Source organism: Erigeron canadensis, chromosome 1 (assembly GCF_010389155.1).
Source record: "Erigeron canadensis isolate Cc75 chromosome 1, C_canadensis_v1, whole genome shotgun sequence".
Lineage (NCBI taxonomy): Eukaryota > Viridiplantae > Streptophyta > Magnoliopsida > Asterales > Asteraceae > Erigeron > Erigeron canadensis.
The window spans coordinates 39,390,185-39,414,003 of NC_057761.1; the positions used below are offsets into that span (position 1 = coordinate 39,390,185).

Genomic DNA, 23,819 nt, shown 5'->3' on the forward strand with positions numbered 1-23,819 from the left:
AATTCACTCATTTTACTCTTTATAATCAAATGGTTTGGACTCGGTCCGAAGAAATAAGTTTGGCACGAACTTGGGTCGAGGTGTCAAACGACCCGTTGTGCAGTAACTATCAAAGGGAATATATGGTCGAAAGTGACCCATTTTTTCCTCACTTATGAAAACCAACCATCGACATATCGAAATTCAGATGCGGTGGCCGCACATTGGCACCGCATGCGAACAAACATTCACGTATTTGATATGATGTTCATCCATTTGAACCAAGGTTACGACGATGAACACGGTGCAGTGGTTGAAAGGACTTTGGCTGAGTACACAAAGGTATCTCGAAACAGTTTTCATCACGTGGAAGAGTGAGAATTGGTACGAAGCAATCCGGAGTTTAAAAAAAATTAGTCGTTTAGTTGTAATGTTTGGAATAATTGTTTAGTTGTATTGTGTGATGTTTGGAATAATTGTTTTGTTGTGTTGTGTGATGTTTTGAAAAATTAAGAAAATTGTGTTTTTATATATAATTTAGTAATTTAAAAGTAAAAATAAAAAATTAAAGGGGGCTACCCCAAAGAGTTGTCCCACTCCAAAAAAAAGAGGGGCAACTCTTTGAGGAAGTCTTCGGCTCTCCGCTACCCCATCACGTGGAAGAGTGATAATTGGTACGAAGCAATCCGAAGTTTAAAAAAAATTAGTCATTTAGTTGTAATGTTTGGAATAATCGTTTAGTTGTATTGTATGATGTTTGGAATAATTGTTTTGTTGTGTTGTGTGATATTTGGAAAAATTAAAAAAATCGTGTTTTTACAACTTACAAAGTTATATTAGAATATTGATCGAACCTTATTTTCCATTATACAATTAACTATTTTGACATGACTACTTTTTTAAGTTTACCTCATTAATATTTTGAGGCCATCCTTAATTCGAGGGATATATGAGGTCGTGATGTGAGGCTCCTACCGTTACAAACTTTGATGGGTCGGTGGGTATATGCTTGTCACTATCGAACGATATTTTTCAATTGCAATATCAGTAGTATTAAGTGAAAGTTATAGTATTCCCGTTAAAAAAAGAAAAGAAAAGAGTAAAACATAAAAAACTTTAGTTTATAAGAGCATTCTGGGTTCGAATCTTGTCAGAGACAATTGAATTTAAGTGGTTGATTAACCTTGACACTATCCCTGTTGGAGGTTATGTAGGTACCAATTCGGTACATACGTTGTAAATTGATAGAGGAAGATTAAATTACTTTGAAAGAACATACATATGTCTTAGAAAAATGTCACTTAATTATACGAGTTTCAAACTTCATTTATAATCACATCAGTCTGATTCTATAATTAATGTTGTACGTGGTGGCCACTGGCCAGTAAGTATGTTGTAATTTGTTTAAGTGTTTGTGGATTTTTTGTGTGGTTGCCCTCTTAATTGGTCCATCATTAGCATTTGTGTTACGTAAACTTATTTTCGTTAAAGGCTGATTAATAAGACAATTTTTAAATACAGATAGCGTATAACTATAAATAGAGATAGGAAAGCTAGTATCTCATAGGCCTTATGTTTCTGTTTGTGTTCCTGCTTAATTTATGTTTCTGTTCTGTTTTCTGGTTCTGTTTCTGGTTCTGTTCTGTTGTGGTTCTGTTCTGTTTGTGTTCCTGCTTAATTTTGGCTATGTTAAACACTCTGTTCTGTTTCTGGTTCTGTTCTGTTTAGTTTTGGAATTCTGCTTAATTAGTTTTGGTTCTATTCCTGCTTAATTGGTTTTGTTTTCTGGTTCTGTTTTGCTTAATTAGTTTTGGAATATGCTACTTTATGTTTTTGCTAGTTTTATGTGTGGTTGATGCTTAAATCTGTCCAGGTTATGAATTTGTATAAAAATGGGACACCCAAAAGCTACTGCAGGTTTCTGTTTTTGCAAGAATATCGGTTAACTGGAATAGGTTAACCATTTCGGTTAACCGGTTTTTATAAACCGAAATCGGTTCCATCAGTTTGATATTTTTCATGGAGTAACCGGTTATTAACCGGTACCGGTTAACCAGAACCGGTTAATTTTAAAAAAAAAAAAAACCGAATACGGTTATTAAAATAATTAACTGAAACCGGTTAACTAGTTTTGACACCTCTACTTATAGGCAATGAGTCCATCTTATTTTTTTATCGTACTTGTAATTGTTTTTTTTTTTATTATTTTGGCATCTTACTGAAACATAATATTAATATGGAGTATAGTTTAACTGTTTCAAAGAAAAGAAACTATAAATAAAGATAACTAGGTATGAAATGTTGAATTATTTTTAAAGTGCACATGGTTGTAAGATGTAAGTTATGATTATGAAAATGTTTTTACTTTTTAGTAATCGTGTTCTTTGACTTGAACTTTTTTGATAACCACTAAACACCAAACTTTGAAATGCTTACCTCAATGTAACATGGGCGATTGGGCGCATGTAATAAGGATCATTCCACTTTTTGTATCTCATCACTATAAAAAATCTTCCAATTAACATTATATATCTGCTAATTGGCTATATAAAAGAAAGAGTAAAAATGTAAGCGGTCATTTCATGTGCGCAGTCGTGATAGCTTCCATTTGTAGGCGGCATTTAGTCGGTTTGTAATGGATTGGTTTGATGGTGGCAGTGAGATGTGGGTTTAATAGTGATTTCGAAAAAGGATAAATAGTTTAAAAAGATATAAACAAGGGTATGTAAAATGATCAAAATTGCTCCCATGCGACTTACACGTGACATGGTTAACTTAGAAAATTTATCACTGTTAACGAGAAGGACGAATTTGAAGGAAAAAATAGCTAAATGATGGTTTTTGCTCTTTTATCGAGTTGGAACTTGGAAGGACGATTACTGAAAAAGCCTCGCCGAAATTAGTTCACCCTATTAAATAAATGGCTAGATAGTTAAAAAGATTTTCTCATCATTTGGTAAGTACTTCCAATTTGATGTACTTTCTCTTGTAGCTCAAGGGTTGAGTACCAATTTTTCATATTGGAGGTCTTGAGTTCAAGACATGAAAAGGACATTCTAAGATATTTCATCAATAAAGTCCTCTAGTGAAACATGTTTGAGTTTTGCAGAAGAGACAACGTTCTATCCCAATTAAATGTTGTGCTTTTGGGCGGTTTAGTTAGGGGTTTCTCCTCCTACTAGCTATTGAGGGTGAGAGAGCTCTCTAACGCGGACCTGGTTAAGACAACGTAAGCTAGATTACCTGTTGCGAGCAAATGATCCGACCACACCTTTCAAAAAAAAACTTCCAATTTGATGAAAAATATAAATGTTTATAATGCTCAAGCTTTTGAAATTGTACCGTGAAATAGTATAGGGTTAGTTAAAATAAAACAAGTATTAATGTAAAACAAATAAAACAAGTTTCTACCAATGGGGTTGGTGACCCATTGGTAAGGTCTTTGACCTTGGAAGGATCCACCTGGATTCGAGTCTCACTTCTCACATTTGTAGGGATGGAATAATAAGGTTTTTCGAGAGTCCTGGTTTCCAAGAGTTATACAGATTGTCAAAAAAAAAAACAAGTTTCTTTTTACTGAAAATTATCGTTTATCATAAAAATCATTGTGCATTAATAATACATATAGGAAAAAATTAATATAAGATTGTCCGGTACCTAAGTTTAGATGTAACACCCTTCACATACTAATATTTTAGTATTTTCTGTTTAATTAATAAATGCATGGCCCCATAAATTTTATGGATTAAAAATTTTATAAATCTCTGTGCATAAATTTTATCATGATCTAAAGGTCAAGATAGTTTATTATTTGTTTTACTTTAATATTTTTTTTTTACGATAAACCTCAAGTTGTATAATATATATATATATATATATATATATTTATGTATTGTAGGATAAATATATTTTGTGTATGAATCATTACTCCTGCCTAGCTTTTTTCTTTTTATAATCAACGATTTAAAAGTAGATAATCTCTTAAATTTGTTTAATTATTTAAATTAAACAAATTACAATCAACGATAACTTCAAATCTTCCCTTTTTAATCATCCCCTCACTACCATCCAAACTTTATTTCTTTTCACATTAGCTTTCTCCCTTTTTTTCATCAACACATGCAATATATTAACTAATTAAACGATAGGAAAATAATCCATACTGTAGATTTTACCTAAGCTTAGGTACTGGAACATTAAAAAAAGTTACGGATTAAACTTTTAAATTTGATAAACACACATAACCCCCTGAATTTTAATTACATACCCCTGAATTTTACATAATCCCTCTTATTTTCTCTAAGATAAGCACGGCATGTTTTACTTAATTTTTTCCTTTAAACTATATGGGTATATATATCAACAATTGTTCATCTAGCTATACTAATTACTACTTTCATGTTCCTACCTTCGTCATCATCACAAATAATCCCTCTAATCATGCACAATCATCATCATCCTTCTTCTTGGACAACTTTGCTACGACCTCAATCATTCCACCACCACACCACAACCGCTTATAACCGTGTCCTTCAATGCCCAACCGGAGACCATGACCCCTTTTTGCTTCCTCCTCAGCCACAAACAACATCTCCTTCTTCTTGTTCTTCATCACAACGTGGTTTGTTCAAACGGGTGGTGGATGGCTTGCAGTTTGCATACGAGGGTACTACTACTACTACTACATCGCCATCAATTGATACTAGTAGTGTAGTTCCACCTGGATTAATATTATCATCATCAGTAGACCCGTTTGGGATGCATATTGTTGAAACAAGTAAGACTAATATGAGTGCTCAAGATATTGTAGAGGCTAAAGCTATAGCCGCCTCCAAAAGCCATAGTGAAGCTGAAAGAAGGCGTCGGGAACGAATTAATAATCATCTTACCAAGCTTCGCACCTTACTTCCCAACACCACCAAAGTATGTCTTCATTTAATTGTTCCTATATGCTTTTCTTTCTTTTACAATACTGTATATTTTTTTATATCGAATTTTCAACCAATAGTACTTTTCCCTAATCGATAAAAGTTTCTAGATCGATCAGGGAAAAGTTGTGGTTGAAAATTTGATATAAAAAATGTGCAGTAGCATTGTCAAAGTTGTGTACAATTCATTAGTAATAATTATACGAGTACATGAAATTAAGCTTAATTATTTGTTAGACTAATCAATAGCTTGACTATTGTTGAACTAGTATCCCTTAATTAAGTTGCATCATTTCAGAAATTCTTTAACCAGGAATTAAAATTAGCTTATTATCAAGTATTTATTTGTATACACGTATACGATATCGTAATCTAAAATATTTATAGGCTCTCTACCACAATTTAGAATACTCTAGTTCTAGCTAGCTAGTCAAATATATATAGTATTCGATTAATACATATTTAGCATGTATTTGAAACACATTGTGAAGTAGTTCACGTATACGTACTAATATAATCTCTATATGTGTATGTAAATAATTAATGTACGTAAATTTTGTAGACAGACAAGGCCTCATTACTAGCTGAAGTGATACAACATCTGAAAGAGCTCAAGCACCAAACGTCTATAATAGCGAAACAAAGTCTAGTCCCAACAGAGATGAACGAGTTAACTATAGACAACACATTGGACGAAGAAGGTCGGATTGTGATCAAAGCATCGCTATGTTGCGAGGACAGGTCGGATCTCTTGCCAGACCTAATCAAGACTTTGAAAATGCTTCGACTACGAACCTTAAAAGCTGAGATCACAACACTAGGAAGGCGTGTTAAGAATGTTTTGTTTGTAACAAGTGAAGAGGATCCCTCGATGATTAGTAACGATAACAATCAAACGGTGAATCATTGGATAAGCCTCGTTGAAGAAGCGTTGCAAGCGGTTGTTGAGACAACAGACAATAATATGAATGATTATTCCTCTTCTTTTACTGGGGTTAAGAGGCAAAGAACAAATAACAATATTGGTATCTATTAGTATCATAGATCTCTTGATTCATCAACCTAATTATAGGATAATGACATGTGAAAAAATCAGGGGATAATGACATGTGAAAAAATCAGGGGTCAAGAGTAGGAAAGAGAAACTAATGAAATTAATCCACATGTCAAATTTTTAAGGTTTTAGGTTGCTTTTTAGGCAAATTATGAGTTAGGTTGATTAATTATTTTCCATAACAAAAATATTGTTTGTTCATATTTTTCTTTTGTCATGTTTTCAGAAAGTATAAGAAAACTTCTGACTACTGAAATGAAAAAAGGGTGTGAACAAAGAATATTTTTGTCGTAGTTGCAATATAACGAAAAGAATGTAAGTTGGTTTTGTTTTGAAATATGTAGTCTTTGTTTGATCCACTACTACAAAAGTGGGCATTTGTTACGGCTCATTATACACGGTATGGAAAAAACTGTGTAAAAATGTAAAAAGCGGAAACTTTATTGGTTGTTGCTTTTCTTTGATTTTGGAGTCTTCTCTACTTTAAGATACATGTACATGTATGTATTTGTCCACTTGATCAGCATATGAGTAGATTCGATAGTTAACCGTTAATTCTACTGGCATGGCCAAAAATCGTTGACAAATTATTAGAAATGGTCGTTCTCTCCTTTAAAGAAGCGGGATATCTGGATCCATTATAATTCTATCGTTTTTATGGTATCGAATAAAAACAAGCTAGAAAGCAAAGTCTGTTTGAACCGATCGAGTGGACTAAAAATTCCTTTCATGTATTGGCAATTGTTAATTACTGACTTCTTTGATGCTAAGAGTGATTGTATGGTCACACCAATCGAGATGATGTACGTGCAAGTATGTCAGTGTTATATCGGCACCACCCAGCAACCACATCACAACCATAATATTCCGTAATTTTATCTGAAAAATTAGACCCCATGATATACCAATACCAAAGCTAAAAAACAAAAAAAAAATAATAATAATAACAAAAACATAAATAATAAAGGACCCGAATGACCTCATCCTTCACTCATTTCGGGGCGACAACCCTTGAACGTCATGGGCCACTTTACAATGACTATATGGCGACGAGTGGTTGGGCCCAACGTTAGGTCCTTCCACCCTAGCTATTATAGACACACTTGGTATTTCAAAACTGAACAAATCTAAATAAAACTAATTAAGAACTTTGTCATTCATCAAACTATCAAAGTGGTGAGGAAGACATACTCACGAGAAGCTTTTATCCTCTAGTTATCATTACAATTGCATAAATTGTAGGTCTAATACATGATACATAAGATTACGATAGATGAACGTGTGAATTATTACATATGGTAACTTTTACTACAACCGTGGGAAAAAAATTGGATGGGGCACTTCGAATGGCCTTTGTTTATTCATCAAGTTGAGGACGTCATAAAAACGTAGGAATGATATCATGATAAGCCTTTCATTTCAAGAGTGACAAGAGTGATAGTGGTGGTGTCGTGGTTATAATCATATCTCAAATAATAAACTACAAAAACAATTCATGAGAAATAAGATAATGGGGGACCAAAATAGCCATGCGTATGACCAGACCACTACTTAAATTTCCATAGAGTTTAAAAAACTAATAATAATAATAAAATCCATCAAGCCATAGCTGAACCATTCGCAATGTCTCGGTGATAGAGAAATACTGAGTATGAATTTTACTCTAGCTCCTGTAAAAAAAGATACTAAAAGTATGTATGAATCAATATATGCATGGATGTTCATCATTTAAAAATAAACACACAAAATTATAGCTATTCCGGCCGAGAAAAAAAAAAAAAAAAAAAAAAAAAAACAGTAAAGTAATGAACAAAAAATCTGCTTGTTCATTATTATTCAATTTTTTTTTATAAATCTAGCCGAGTCGATTTGGAGGGGTGTTGACCCAAATCGATTTGAGGTCAAACCCGAACCGGTTTGGAACCGATTTGGAGGCTTGAAAACCCAACCCATTTCGAACCGATAGGGTCGGTTTGGGACCGGTTCGGGTCCAAACCGATTTGAAAACGGAGCCTGTTAGTTTTAACTACGTAAATCGTTTTTCGGTCACGTGATTGCTAATGACTCAAGACTAGGACCCAAGATACCTTCCAAATGATAATATCTAGTGAATTAACACAAAAAACTCCAAGTTATTTAAAAAAAACACTTGAAATTAAGTGAAAACGGTATCTCGGACCGAATAGGTATGAAACCGATTTCTCAAACCGGTTTGGTGAAACCGGTATTGAAACCGATTTGACCATGGAAATCCTGAACCGGTTTCGAACCACCGGTTTGGCTTAGAAACCGAACCAATTTGGTCAAAATCGGTTTTAACCAAACTCGATTTCGGTTTTGGTCGAACCAGGTCGGTCCAAACCGGTTTGGATGGGTACGGCTAGTGTGGAGGATGACATTTTTACTCTCATGCCTTGATTCTAGTTAGAGGGGAATATGGACTGTTTTAGTTCTGTTTTTCACTAATTATTGATAACTGAATTGAAAAGTTCAGTTTTTGAAATGCAAACGCCAAGGCCCATGGGTTTTTGGTTGGTTCAACTTTTGTTTTGGTTTTTGTTATTTCAGTTTTTCATTTATCATTTTATATATTCAATTCTATTTAAAACTAGTCTATCGTACCAAATTAGATATTAATCATATAATTAGTTGCAAACAATTCTTTTCTTGAGCGGCAAATATGGGCCGCTAACCCGTCTCTATTCTTGTGAGGATTTTCTTTTTACTAGGATTTAAACACAAGATCACGTAGTCTCAGGCTCCATCATATATCATTATACCAATCCATCTATTGATGGTTGGTAAAAAATTTCAAAACATACCATTGATTTACTTTAAAAAGTTTTTATCTTTATAAGTGTTGAATTTGAGATGTTACTTATAAAATTCGTCATGTATTGATTATTTGATTTGTCTTTCGCACTCAAACTAAGTATAGGTAACAGACTAATAGGTATGATAATTAAATGATATAATTTATAAAATATATTACATAGTAGTTACCATTGGTATTTCACTCTTTTGTGATCGAACGTTTTTGGGCTTTTTTGGTTTTTGGTCTGGATTTTTTCACCGTTATTTCTAGTGATATATAAATGCGATGACCGGTGGTCTCATCACTCATGATTGAAAAATTGTTAATATATATGCACTAATGTATATACATTTTGTATGAATTTGTGTATACTAATCTTTCTAAAAAAAGATAATAATACCGTAGTCATCTTTTATTTTCAATACTTTTGCAGCTTTGCCTTGTTAATCGCAATTCGCAAACAGAACTTTTAGCTCTCGCACTATACAAATAGACAGGTAAATTTGAATGACCCACAAGTAGCCCAATGTATAATGATCGAAGTAGCCTAATGCCCTAATATGGTTTGTTAAATATGAAGTTATCCCAAGCAGCCCAACCCAAAACATATAACCTCGTTTGAGTGCGGAGTGCGGACTCAGGAGTCAGGAGTAGCCGAGTAGGACCACCTCTGAGGCTCCGAAGTAGAATTGAAAGATCTTAAAAAAAGAAAGAAAAATAAAATTAAAAATGGGCAACATAGATTTTTAAAACGCAATTGGTTTCAATAATTTTACCACACTCGTGTCCCATCGAACTTTAACAAAAAGCAAATACATTGTCTTGTATCTACCAATCTATGACAAATATTGTCTCCTTTCCCATCCTATTGTGTATTTTCTCCATCTTTTTAAGACATTTTATTATGCCATCTTTATTCATTCATTTATTTATTTTTGGTCCGTTTATTTTTTACTTAATAGACATAATAATTAAGAGCTTAATATATTTAGTCAATTTCATGTTGTTTTTTTTTTTTACTTAATAAACAAAAATAACCGTCAATTACCTGTATTCTACTTAATGTATACAAACATTATATATACATTCAGTCACATAATACACTCAACACTTAATGACTAAAAAAATGGGGGGCTTTGTCTCTTATGAGCTTGAGTGAGTCCACTTTTTTTTGCAAGAAGAGTCATAACGGGCGAATAATGTTGTCAGTTGAGAGTTTTACGACAAAGATATAACTTATGACCTCTGGGAGATACAAGTTCTTGTCAATATAACTTATGACCTCCGAGAGATACAAGTTCTTGTCAATAGACTAAACCCTAATGGTTGTCATTTCTTATTTTGTTATAAAATCTATGTTGTTAAAACCGGTATGGATAATGCTTATATGAGAAGTACACTATAACTAATGACTAAAACCAAATGCTAAAGCAAACGTAAGAAATGATTCAAGTTAGGGCGGCAATTTTATTTTTTTTTTTTCTTTTATCTTACTGTATAGAACAATGATTTTATATATTTGATATTAAATATCAACCGGACAAACGTACACAATACCTGAATTGGTGATCATATGCATTAAAATGAAAATAGTATTTGTCGCAATGAAAAGGGTGAAAGATGTTATTGGTTCTTTTTTATTGGAAAAGGTGTGGTTTCTTACCCCTTTATTTTGGTTCTTTTTGGTTTGTGGTACCAATCGCTCTCGTTAGCCCTTTGCTTTGCTTTTTCTTTACTGGTTTGTTAGATTCATCACCTTTTACTTTTTGGTTAAATTTGGTTTTGTTTTGGCCAAGTATGTTAGGTGTCACCATTTGATTGGTGATTGTTAAACCAAAAATTGGTTTTTTGACAAACATATCTTTATCTTAAGAACTTAAGAAGTATGAATTACACTTTTAAACAAAATTTACAGATAAAATTAATTAAACTAGAGCATTGATATGCATCTTTTTAAAATTAAAATTGTGTAATTGGACGGAACAAGTTAAACGGGAAGATCAAGTTGCAACTCGCAAGTCGCAAGGACTCTAGCTTTTATCGAGGGACAAGAATTACATGGGCTAGAGTCTAGATAAATTTACATAATGGGCCTAAAGCCTAATGCCCTAAAGTCAGGATGTTGAGTATACCACACGTCCACACTCCACACTAGTCCACAGTCACACCTCCATTTTGTAAAATAGACCCCCTTTATTGTATGGGAGCTGATACAACAAAAATTTTCCATCTACAACAATTTTTTTTGGTTTGACTATTATACCCTTTTAATAATTTACATCTTTTACCATTTAATTACTCATCTGTCCTTAACAAAAACAATCCATTTACTCTGTACGAGTTTTTTTTTTTTTTCATTCTTATTTTTCTTCTTCTGTATATACCCTAATTATTCACTACAACTACTCTTTCTCCCATTGTCATTCCAATCGTTGTCAAGATCAATCACTCTTAATCACTTTTATCTTTTACAAGCCAACCACTGTCCTAATCAAATCAGCTATGGAGTCACAGGTATTTGATTAAACTTATAAAAAAAACTCTAAAATTTATAATATTTCTGTATTCAGTAAATGTATAGTATTTTACTCCAACAATGTTTCATTTATTTTGGTTTGTATCACCATATGTGGTTTCGATCATTGTTTAAATACCTTTTAAGCCCATGAGTGTATTTTGAGTTTTGGTTTGTTACATGATGTGGTGATTGTTGTTATATAAGTTCACACTTTGGAGGATATATGTTTGGTTAATTATCATGATTGTTTATTCATATATAAATATTTAGATTAGATTTATATTAGGTGAATAACCCAACACATGTTATTCGGTCCATTTAGCAATTTTATAGTGTATATGTGAGTAGGATCATGTTTCTTACATATTTAATTTGTTATACATTTTATTTGATCAAAACAGAGCTCAGTTCATTTAGAAAATTCAGTTATTGAAAGTGAAAAAGCTTATCTAGCAACCTCCCAATTTGAAACATCTGATGATTTAGTACGAAGTGTTCAATCATTTTATTATACTAAAGGATATGGACTATCTATTCGTGATTCAAGAAAAGAAAAGCATGTCAATTTGCAATGTGACCGAGGAGGATCCTATAAAAAACCTGTTGAAAGTAATAGAGAAAAGAGAACCTCGACTCGTTTGATTAATTGTCCTTTCCAAATTGTTGGCAAAAAGAGCGGATGGTGCTTGGGGGTTTATAGTGAAAGACTTGACACATAACCATGAACCATCAACGGACATGTCTGGGCGTCCATTATTTCATCGATTATCACCGAATAAAGTAAAATCTGTCAAGGAAATGACGATGTTTGGAATACCACCTAGACAAATTCTTTCATCGTTACGTCAAGAAAGCCCGGGTTTGCCAGCAAATTCAAGAACAATATACAACTTAAAGAAAAGGATTCGTAGAGATATTGTACAGGATCCAAATGATATTGTACAGAGGCTGGTTTTCCATACGATATTGTACAGGATCCAAATGGTCGAATAACTCGCCTGTTCATTACACACCCTTTGCCAATTAAATTGGCCAAACATTTCTCCAGTACTTTTGTGATATATTGCACCTACAAAACCAATAAGTATAAAATGCCGTTACTTGATATCATCGGTGTCTCATGCTTCAACACCACCTTTTATTTTGGATTTGCATTTTTGGAAAAAGAGGATGAAGAAAATTATGTTTGGGCACTTAATGCATTTAAGAAGATTCTTGGAGAGGATAATCTACCATCTGTGATTATGACGGACAGGGAATTGGCCTTAATGAATGACATAAAGAATGTACTTCCAGCCGCAACAAATCTTTTGTGTGTTTGGCATATTGAAAAGAATGTTTTGGCAAATTGCAAGAAATATTTTATTTGTGATGAAGACTTTGATAACTTCATGGTAAGTTGGCAAAATGTGATCTATTCAACAACAGAAGCTATCTTTGAGTACAAATGGGCTGAGTTCGAATTGTTTTATAACAATATCAAAGGTCCAATTGAGTACATTAAAAAGGTATGGTTGCCTTGGAAAGAAAAATTCGTTAACGTTTGGACTGAAAAGTATTTGCATTTTGGCACTCGTACATCATCAAGAGTTGAAGACGCTCATGCCAAATTAAAAAAATATTTACAAGTTTCTACTGCTGATTTCCAAGAAGTGAAAGATAAGATTTGTCTTGCGGTTGAGCATGAGTTTAACAAGATCAAAGTGACACTCGCAAGTGAGAAAATCAAAGTTCTGCATGATTGCAACATACCCATTTTTAGAGAGCTTTTGTATCATGTTTCTCACTTCGCATTGAAAGAAATTTATGAGCAATATAAGAAAATAAAAGATGGTACGTAATCTTTATTTCAACATTGTTATGTATTGAAAATCTACTTTGACCAACTATTTCTTTTTGTTTTTTTAGGTCCTACATCTTCTTGCACGGGTACTTTTACAGCAACTATGGATCTTCCATGTGCTCATAAGATACAATACTACATTAGACATAAATTGACCCTTTCATTGGATCATATTCATCCACAATGGAGGTTAGATTCCTTATCTTTGAATTGGAAAGATGATGACAAAAGTGATGATACAATAGTTAAGTTGCTCAAAGAGTTTCATTCAAAGTACCAAGCGTGGGCTTTAAATAAGAAAGAATTTGCTATTTCAATGATTAGTAACTTTGTTAATGAATCTGATACATGCTTTGAGCCAAATGATTAGACGACCAAAAGGAAGACCGCCTAAAGCAAAAAAAAGAGAGGAACAACTTCTACGGCAAGAGATCCTTCGAGATTTGAGTATGTCGAGTCATCGCAAGCACACAATTCTGCAAGTTCTATCCAAACAAACAATGAAGTGACCGAGGATTTTGGTTACACGCATTATGGAAATAACTAATTAATGAATTGTGTATTTTTAGATTTCTCGTTTAATTTTACCCCGTTGGAGTAAGATGGCTATGAGGTAATTAACTAAAATTTGTCTAACAACAATGGTATTTTTAGACATGGTATCTAGCTGTTGAAAGAAGACTTTCTTGTCATTATTTTGTTATGTAGTAAAATGGGATTGTTCATTTATAACTACAATTTTGGGTTTTTTTTAAATTTGTTTTTTATGCCTTTGTTGAACTATTGAAGTTAGAAATAATTTTGTTTTTAGTTGTGAATTGCAAATGTACAAGGAAAGATTATTTTGCATATTGTCCGTATATTAAGTTTTGAAATCAGATATGTGTCGATTTTTAGTCAAATATGTATTGATGTGCAATGTATTAGAATCATGCTACAAAGCAAAGATAATACAGATTGTTTTTGGTAAGGAAAGATGAGTAAAATCAAAGGGTAAGAATTGTAAATTATTAAAAGGGTATAATAGTCAAACCAAAAAAAATTTGTTGTGGATGGAGAATTTTTGTTGTAGAAGGATCAACTCCCTTATTGTATAGAAAAATTGTTTGCATCAAGAATTGCATACAATCTAAAAAAAATTTTCAATGTTCAAAAAAACAAATTGGACTTATTTTTTTAGCATATCTAAAATTTTATTACAATAATGCAAGTAAAAAAACTAATAAATACAACAAAATACACAATCCGAGCTAGAACATATATATAACAAATATTATATTTGTATGTTCTTAAAATCTTATATTTGTATACATTTTTAATCGTATAAATAAAAGTTGAACAATTAATTCATTCTTAAATTTCTTATGTAACCTAGCTAGGTGCAGAAAAATCGATCTACACACATTTTTTTTCCGTTCCTTGATATAAATAAACAAATTAAGAAAATTTTTACTCATATCTGACAGTGTGTAGAAGTGAAAAGAAAAAAAGGCATATAAGTGTCATATTAGAATAAAATGCATATAAAAGACAGATTTGTTGTAGTGCAAAAAGAACAAATTGATCAACACTATTTATGAATATATTATTAGGCTATTGAATGAACCATAATTAGGATATAAATTGTTAGTTAAACTTACAAGTTGACTTGGGATTTAACAAATGAAATGGGAGAGAATTGACACTTTTCGATCTTACCCTATAATTATTAGGTTAGGATTATGTTGTTGACACTATCGATCACTTGTGAACTAATATGAGATACTTAAGTTGTTGGCATAATTGAGATTTCTTGTCATGATTAGTGTGTTTACGTATAAGTTAATATATTTTAATTCTTGACTATCTAAAGTCCATCAATTTTTAAATTAAATCCACAATTCAACTAGTGGTTTATTGCTTGATTGATTAAATAGTCATAAGTTGTCATATAATTAATCTCACAAATCACAACCACAATCTAAAATAATTTTGCCCCTACTAAATATCCTCATGAAAACATGAAGAAAGAAGTTCTACATCATCATATAACAAATTAAGAATATTGTTAAGAGTCATTTTCTTAACATATGCAAGATTGAGATATTACTAACTAAACCATTTAACTACTACTAATTGTGTTCTTTATGTAATTAAGGCACCACTTGTATATATAGATACCGACTGTTTATTATCTTAACATCACATAATTCATATTATTCTAGTTCAAACTTTCGATATTCATGGCAGATTCTAGAGACCATCACCATGTTATAGAGACCTCCAATATCAAGCTAATGATTTGCTGATTTAATATATGAGAAAATTAATTAAGTGTTAACCATTTGTGGTTACGTACGTATTCATTTTATTATTAATTCATTCGAGATTGTTTTCTTGATATCATTGCAATGAGCGAATATGCATATGGTAATACCTAAGTGGCTGATATTGTAGAGATATTCTTGTCAAGCTAGACAACACTGATAGATAAAATCAATTAATATATTACTTGACTGGCTAAATTAAGTTCTCCATGTGTTGAATAAATCATATCAATTCAAATAGTAATATATTGTTTGGTTGACTAATTTAAAGTAAACCAAATGTTCTAAAAGTTCTTAATCACGGTTCGATCTCTTTAATCAGACAAGGTATAGAAAAATATATCGTCTAAACCAATTTGTCATTGTGTATTCATTAACTTCATATATAAATATTTATGATAGGTTTTGATCGATCATTGATCGACTTGGGACTAATTAACCAACGGGACAAATTGAAACCTTTTGGAGTTAGTGAGTTACTCGTTGCATTACTAGTTGAGATTTTGTTCTTGATATCATTCTTCTTGTAACCATATATTATGGAATACCTTAGTTGTTGAGATATGCTTGCTGTCAAGCGAGATAGTGAAGTTCATTTAATTATTGTTTGACTAGCTAAAAGTCACCAATTGTTGACTCATCTAATCAATTCAATTAATACTATATTGGTTGATCAACAAAATATATATATAGTCGTTTTTCATATGGTTGTTTGATCAAGTACTTTAATAAGCAGCATGGTTGGATCAATGGTAAAAACCCTTGTCTCTGGAGACAGAGGTTATGGGTTTGATCCTCATCCCATGCAAAGGTTGGAGGGCATTTTCTACCATTTAGGTAGAAACTGGAAGCAGCCTCTCTACTTAGGTAGAGGTAAGGTCTGCCTACATCTTAACCTCCCCCATACACCGTCGAGGTATTGGGACTCAAAACCCGCAGAAGACGGCACTGAGCAGTTACTTATTTTATTTTTTTTATCAAGCACTTTAATAGTGATAATCATAAATCTGATGCATATCTAGATTGGTAAAGTCTTAGTATGAGTTACTAATTTTGTGGCCAAAATGAGTAAATATAGAAGTTTCGAAGCCTATGATGCATTTGTGGTCTGAATACTTTATTTTTTTGGAATGACATATTTCAAACAAAACTACCAGGGACTAAATAAATGCTAGTTTTTATTTATATCCGGAAATTGCAGAGTAGCATACCCATGAAAGAAACCTTGAATGTGTGTTACTCCAAGAAGTTTGAACACACAACTTAATGAGTAAAATCTGGCCGGTTTTAGTATATACTTATAAGGGTTGTGATCATTTGAAAATTAAAATTTATGTGAAAATCGGAAAATTTGTCAAACACATTGTGATTTGAAACTTAACACATTGTGTTTCCTAAAACGCATTGTGTTAAGTTTCAAATCATAGTGTGACCAGTTTCTGACTTTTCACAGGCTATCAAAAACACATTGTGTTATGTTCAGATTACATAGTGTTTTGATCAGTTTTCTAGTTTTCACAGAAATTTTAGTTGTCAAATAAACATTTCTCATATATAGTTATAAAATACAAACTAGTATTACTTTCTTAATTAAGATATCCTTTGTATTGGAGTCTTTCATGGCAATATAAAATGTTTGGTTTGAAATGCTAAAAATTAAAAATAGATTAAAAAGAAAAAAAAAATCAATACCATTTGACTAAACTACAGAGTCTTGTTTAAGTCTTGGTTTCATGATGTTAACATGGAAAGAGATTCTCTAAAATTAAAATTCAACTTTATTGGTAAAGTTAATATTTTGACTATTGTATTAAAATTAAATGTCAAAATTCAAAAATCATATTTGAATCTAGACCCTTAAGTTTAATCTAAAGATCAAAATGTGCTCAATTTTATTTATAAAATTAAAAATAACTTTAAATGATCTCCATCCCGTTAACGTTCATCGATCATAAAATCAAAGTTTGTTAATTCTTTTAAAATATATGGCCAATTCAAATAGTACATTGACTTTTTAAAAGATAAATCGATAAATAAAATGACTCAAAATGATTCCAAAATGCATGGCAAGTCAAATCTTAATATTCGACCGTAGCCCAGTACACGTGGTATGCCGGTTGGAGGACAATAATGCCGCAATAGCCATGCAAACCATCGATCAGTTATCTAGCTTTTGACCACCAAATATGAAATTAAGATTAATTAAAGTCCTGTTTGGATGCATTATGTTCAATTATTGGTGGATTAATTAACTTAATTTGTTAGTTTGGTCGGAAACAACTCAGATTTCTTGGCTAGTTGGTTGAAGACAACAAAATCAAATTACCACAACAACGTATAGCTAGACACTCACACATACAGACAAACAAACAAAAGAGAATGGATTTTAGAATTTATACAAGTAAAATTCGAGTATTTTCTATCTTATTTCACTTCTAATTAAATTTGCAACACTAGTGAATTGAATACCATGTACAACTTTTCAAAATATGATTCTTTTTTCTCTATTTACACATACAATTATACAAACTTTTTTGAAGATTCACAAAACTATATAGAGTAGGTTACTTAGAACAAACGTTATTGAGCTCGTACATTTGATGAATTAATCGCACTCTATGTGTGTGCCTTTAGGTACATATTAGACAATTCCTTTATCATATACAACGACGTTTGTAGTATATAAATTTTTGTTATTATAGTTAAAATATATATGAAATTATTTTACACATTATTGATATCCAGAAAGTAGTGAATAATACAGTAGTATTTTGGTTTGACCAATATATAGTGTATAAATTAAAGGTGGCACCAACTAGACCACGTCACTTTAAATCATTATCCATATCATAACATGGTTTATGACTAATCATATTTAGTCCTCTTAACATCAGGCTAGCTTTCTAGCTATATGATATATTTATATATATACTCCTAGATATCATCCCTTGCTTTTATACATCATAGAGTCATAGCAAAACTGATTACTTCATAGAACTATATATTTGATCTAGAAACCAATAATGGTAATATACATTTAATTAGAAAGTAAGATTGATATTATGAAACCATATATATATATATATATATAGCTAAAAGGTTTCTACTATATATATCACAGTAGATTGGGCCGGGGAGACTACATAGATCGAGTTGATGAGACAGTCTTAATTATTAAGTAGGACTATACAATATCTCTTCGATCACCTCACTTAATGCTAATTAATAATAATAGGATCGATTACTTCTGAAGACTCTATTAATTGATCGACTCCCCATGCATATATACTTAATCAAAACCGAATTTAGGTTTATTGGATCTGTCAAATGAAATGAAACAAATTATCTTGCGTCTCAATAACGTTCCTTTCTGGACATGTGTGCATGTGGAAAAGAAACTTATATATAACACGAACCTTTTAATAATTAATACATATGTGGAATAAAGGATATATATTCATATAAGAACAATTAATTTTTACATGAAAACAATGATGCTATATGAAGCAACAAGCGAAAATTAAGTTAGATCAGAAAAAAAGATAGATTTAGAAAAGCTAGCTAGCTAGAGAGAATGAAAAATGCACAAACGTAAAAAGAATCACCAATTAACACGTACTCTTTCATAAATCAAATAATGTCAATATATTAAATAATTAAGATGATTAGTTCCCAAATCGATCATTTGGCACCGGGGGAAAAAAAAAGAACTAATCTAACATCCGAATTAGGGCCAACATATATAGGCCGGGTTACAAAATTGTTGAGCTCTATCTCTTTCAAGCAACATATATATGTAAATTTGGATCTATTTACAAACCATAGTAGTAGGTTACATATATCATGAATTAATTAATCATGATAACAAAGAAGCATAACGACGCATCTCTTGATAATGTAAAGCCTTGCTTTTTGTTCTTTTAGGACTCCTCCAAGTCCTTTGCTTGTCATTCTTCTCTTGGAGCTTCCCATCATCATCATCTTCATTTTTATTATTTGTTGGAACCGAAATGTAACAGATAATAAAACTTGAACCTGACAACCGGATCTTTGAAAAATGTTGGAGAAAAGAGTGTTTTAAACTCTGTTGTTGTTCTGCAAAAGAAGTAGTTGTGTTGGAATATTATGGTAGAACATGATGGATGGGTTTGTTTATATAGGGGGTTGGCCAACTAGGAATATTTTAAACGTATAATATAATATACATGTAGTTACACATATATATATATTATATATATATATATTGGGGGTGTACAAGTCATCTTCTAAGAGGGTGGGTGTAAGTATCAACGTACTACAGACATAGTGGGTCGGGTATCACCTTAATACGGTAACATCAATTCATATTTTATGACTTCTTCCATTTTGTTCTACATGGGCTTATGATTATTTATTTGCGTTGTGATATACGGATCGAGTATGTAAGTATTCTAGTTTAGTGATTGTAATGTGTACATATATGTTTTGAACTATATATATTGCAACCATTAATTAAGGCCCTTAGAAGAACCAAGTCCCGTAGTGTACAAAATAAGGAATACTCCGTAACTCCAAGTATATAATTTTATTGGCTTGGTTGCTGCTTCTTTTATGGCTAATTGGTTTACAATGGTATATGTATAATCATATTAATTTTAACTGTACAAATTAAATTAGATGTTTGATTATTATGGATAGAGTATTTGCATTTTGTTGATTTTAGATTTTGAATGAATATTGGTAAGAGTGAGCGCTATGGCCAACAACATATTCCAGTAAAATTAGCAATGTGTCAAAGGAAATAGATCAAAATACCAGTCAAACTTAACTAACCCTCACGTGAGTTCCCAAATACCGTGCCAAATTCCCATGAATACAAGCGCCACAAAATAGGGGTTTATTTGAATTTTGCGACCAGACACTTGTTACTTAAGTAAACCCCTTACAAACTCTCAAAAGTAGTAAACAACCCTCTAAACTCTCAAAAGGCCAGTAATTAACTTAATTATTAAACTCATCAAATTACGAGTATTATTTTACTCTACTTATTACTACTAACGTTAAGTAGGGTTTACCCTTTCGGAACCATGTTAATTAAGGGAGAATAACATATTAAAATTAAAGTAAATCACACGAATGGTTCTTGTGGTTTAATTTGTCCAAATTACTAGCTAGTTTCGTCTAATTTATTATATAAAAATCAACCCAACATTTCCAAAATATATATTTTTCCACCCTGACGATCGCTAGCTCGCCATGCACTTTTCTACTCGGACTTTTTCAAGGTATGCACTTTTTAATTAATTCATATACTAAAAGGTCGTTATGTTCGATCTACAAACTATTTATACATAAAAGTAACACCAGAGCTATATTCATCAAACGTTTAAAGATGCTATTGTTTTATCAATGTGATCTTTTACATGCTAATAACGTGGGTTGTGTTCTTGATTAGACAATAATGCGCGCGGCAAAAGAATTTGAGTTCGAACTTAATTGCGTTTCGCCGATACGTTAATTGTGCAAGCAAGCACATAAGTAGCTAGATAGTGTGAATTAATTTACAAATGCTGTATATATTTCACATGGGTTGGTTGGAACTAAATAACTAATATGAATTCAGTTACCACACATATGCATGCATATCGCAAATTGCTCTTTAATTATTTTCTAATTACATTGAAGTAATTAATAATTAAATACATTACTCGTATCAATTACTTGCGTGATAAAAAAAAATTGCTTTGGTCACAAAACCAAGGATTTAGGCCACCACCATTTGGTGTTTCTCGATCGTATATATTCCTCGAAACACATTAATCCCCCTCTGTCCAAAATAATTTTTACTAGAAAATTTTGGACCCCGCATTGCAGGGTCTCAATTCCTTTGTTGAAACGGTTCGTTATTTTAGTATATATATCGTAAATTTTTGACAGCTTAATAGAAATAATTTTGTCATTAATATGTTTGTTCAAAAGTATGCAAGAAAACAAAACGTAACCCGTAGTAGAAACCTGAACAGGATGTGTATGACAAAAATATTAATATAATAATTCAGATATCAGGTGGATGCGATATAGCAAATGCAAGTAGTGATATGGGGTGTATCACAATAAGGTTGAATGACAATTAAAAAGTGTGAAAAAAACAAAAGAAGTAACCCATAATAAAAAATCCGAAAAGAAAAAACAAAACTAAAAAAGAAAAAGACGTGACAAAATCCGAACAGGATGCAATGTGGCAAAATCCAAACTATAGGAAACGTGCGATGTGTCACTTTATAGCCGATGCGACGTGTCAAGTTTTAATAAGCATGGTGACTATTGATAACCATGCCAAAAAAAAACGAAAGAAAAACTCAAAATGGGATCCGTAATGTCAGAATCTAAATAGTGATGCGGGGTATATGATAAACCAATAAAAGAGATCATATACGCAAAAAAAGGTATCAAAAACCAAGAAAAACCAAAAGATAAATAACCTTAACGAAAATAGAAATAACAAAGGAAAAATTAAATTTTGTGTAAAAGTTTCCAATATATTAATTCAGAACACAAAAGCCAAAAAACTATGATGAACACCAAGAAAAAACCCTAAACGGGATCCAAAATGACAAAATCTAAATAGTGATGGGGGGTATACGATGAACCAATTGAAAGAAAACACAAAAGCAAAAAAACTATGTAATAAACCAACAAAACCGAAAGAAAAATAACCTTAACGGGATCCGATATAGCAAAATCCGAAAAAACGCGGGGTATAGGTGGACCAATAGAAAGAAAACACAAAAGCAAAAAAAACTATGTAAGAAACCAAGAAAAACCGAACAAAAAATAACCTTAACGGAATCCGTTATTGCAAAATCTGGGAAAAACGCAGGATACAGGCGAGACCAATAGAACAATGCCACGTGGCACGTGGCACTGTTCATAAGGCTCGCCATTAATGATATAGTAATTTGTTACTATTAATCAAATAGTAACAAATAAAAATACAATTTTTTTATAAAAAAATACATTTATTATAAGCTTTTGTTATACGAAAAAGCTACAAAAAGAATTATATATAATTAAGATGTAAAATGATTAATTAACCTAATTAGTATATCTAAAGATATGTCTAAAACCTTAAGAATTTGACATGTGGATTCCACTAATTCTCTTTCCTAATCTTTTCTCCTTATTTTTTCACATGTCATTCATCTTACAATTAAACACATATTTAAACACACCAATTAAATTAATTTATCATTATCCAATTAAAATATATGAACTTCAAATTACAAAGTAAAAAAGTCTACTAATTTAGTCACGAAGTATAGTTTAAATATATATGAACTATATTACTATATATATTATTCTCGTATGATTATGGTTACATTCCATATAATATAAAAATGGAAAAGGATAAAATTAAGTAATAAAAGCTGCCCTGTTTGTACAGATCAAGAAGGTCAGGGATGCACGTGAACACCTTGTGACCAATGCATTTGTTGTCCCTCCCAAACTCGACATTTGCCACTTCCCTACTCGTATTTCTTTATTCTTTATTTTTATACCTCTCGTTTCATATATAAACTAGAAAATTTTGGGGGGTCTCAATTCCTTTATTGAAACAGTTCGTTATTTTAGTATATATATCGTAAATTTTTGACAGCTTAATAGAAATAATTTTGTCATTAATATGTTTGTTTAAAAATATGCAAGAAAACAAAACGTAACCCGTAGTAGAAACCTGAACGGAATGTGATATGACAAAAATATTAATATATTAATTCAGATATCAGGTGGATGCGATATAGCAGAATGTAAGTAGTGGTACGGGGTGTATCACAATAAGGTTGAATGACAATTAAAAAGTGTGAAAAAACAAAGAAGTAACCCGTAATAAAAAATCCGAAAGGAAAAACAAAACTAAAAAGAAAAGACGTGACAAAATCCGAACAGGATGCAATGTGGCAAAATCCAAACTATAGGAAACGTGCGATGTGTCACTTTATAGCCGATGCGACGTGTCAAGTTTTAATAAGCATGGTGACTATTGATAACCATGCCAAAAAAGAAAAACCGAAAGAAAAAACTCAAAATGGGATCCGTAATGTCAGAATCTAAATAGTAATGCGGGGTATATGATGAACCAATAAAAGAGATCATATATGCAAAACCAAGAAAAACCAAAAGATAAATAACCTTAACGAAAATAGAAATAACAAAGGAAAAATTAAATTTTGTGTAAAAGTTTCCAATATATTAATTCAGAACACAAAAGTCAAAAACTATGATGAACACCAAGAAAAAACCCCAAACGGGATCCAAATGACAAAATCTAAATAGTGATGGGGGTATACGATGAACCAATAGAAATAAAACACAAAAGCAAAAAAACTATGTAATAAA

General features: G+C 31.7%; 2 protein-coding genes across 2 annotated transcripts; one reads left to right on the forward strand and one right to left on the reverse strand.

The window, feature by feature from the left end:
• The first annotated feature begins 4,377 nt into the window (after positions 1 to 4,377).
• On the forward strand, positions 4,378 to 6,487 carry LOC122584883 (transcription factor bHLH30-like). Its single transcript, XM_043756957.1, has 2 exons — positions 4,378 to 4,902; positions 5,470 to 6,487. Exons 1-2 carry the CDS (start codon positions 4,378 to 4,380, stop codon positions 5,941 to 5,943), a joined length of 999 nt encoding a protein of 332 aa, XP_043612892.1. The 3' UTR covers positions 5,944 to 6,487.
• Positions 6,488 to 19,051: 12,564 nt separating this feature from the next.
• On the reverse strand, positions 19,052 to 19,530 carry LOC122604266 (small polypeptide DEVIL 4-like). Its single transcript, XM_043777172.1, has one exon. It carries the CDS (start codon positions 19,428 to 19,430, stop codon positions 19,296 to 19,298), a length of 135 nt encoding a protein of 44 aa, XP_043633107.1. The 5' UTR covers positions 19,431 to 19,530; the 3' UTR covers positions 19,052 to 19,295.
• Between the last annotated feature and the right edge of the window lie 4,289 nt (positions 19,531 to 23,819).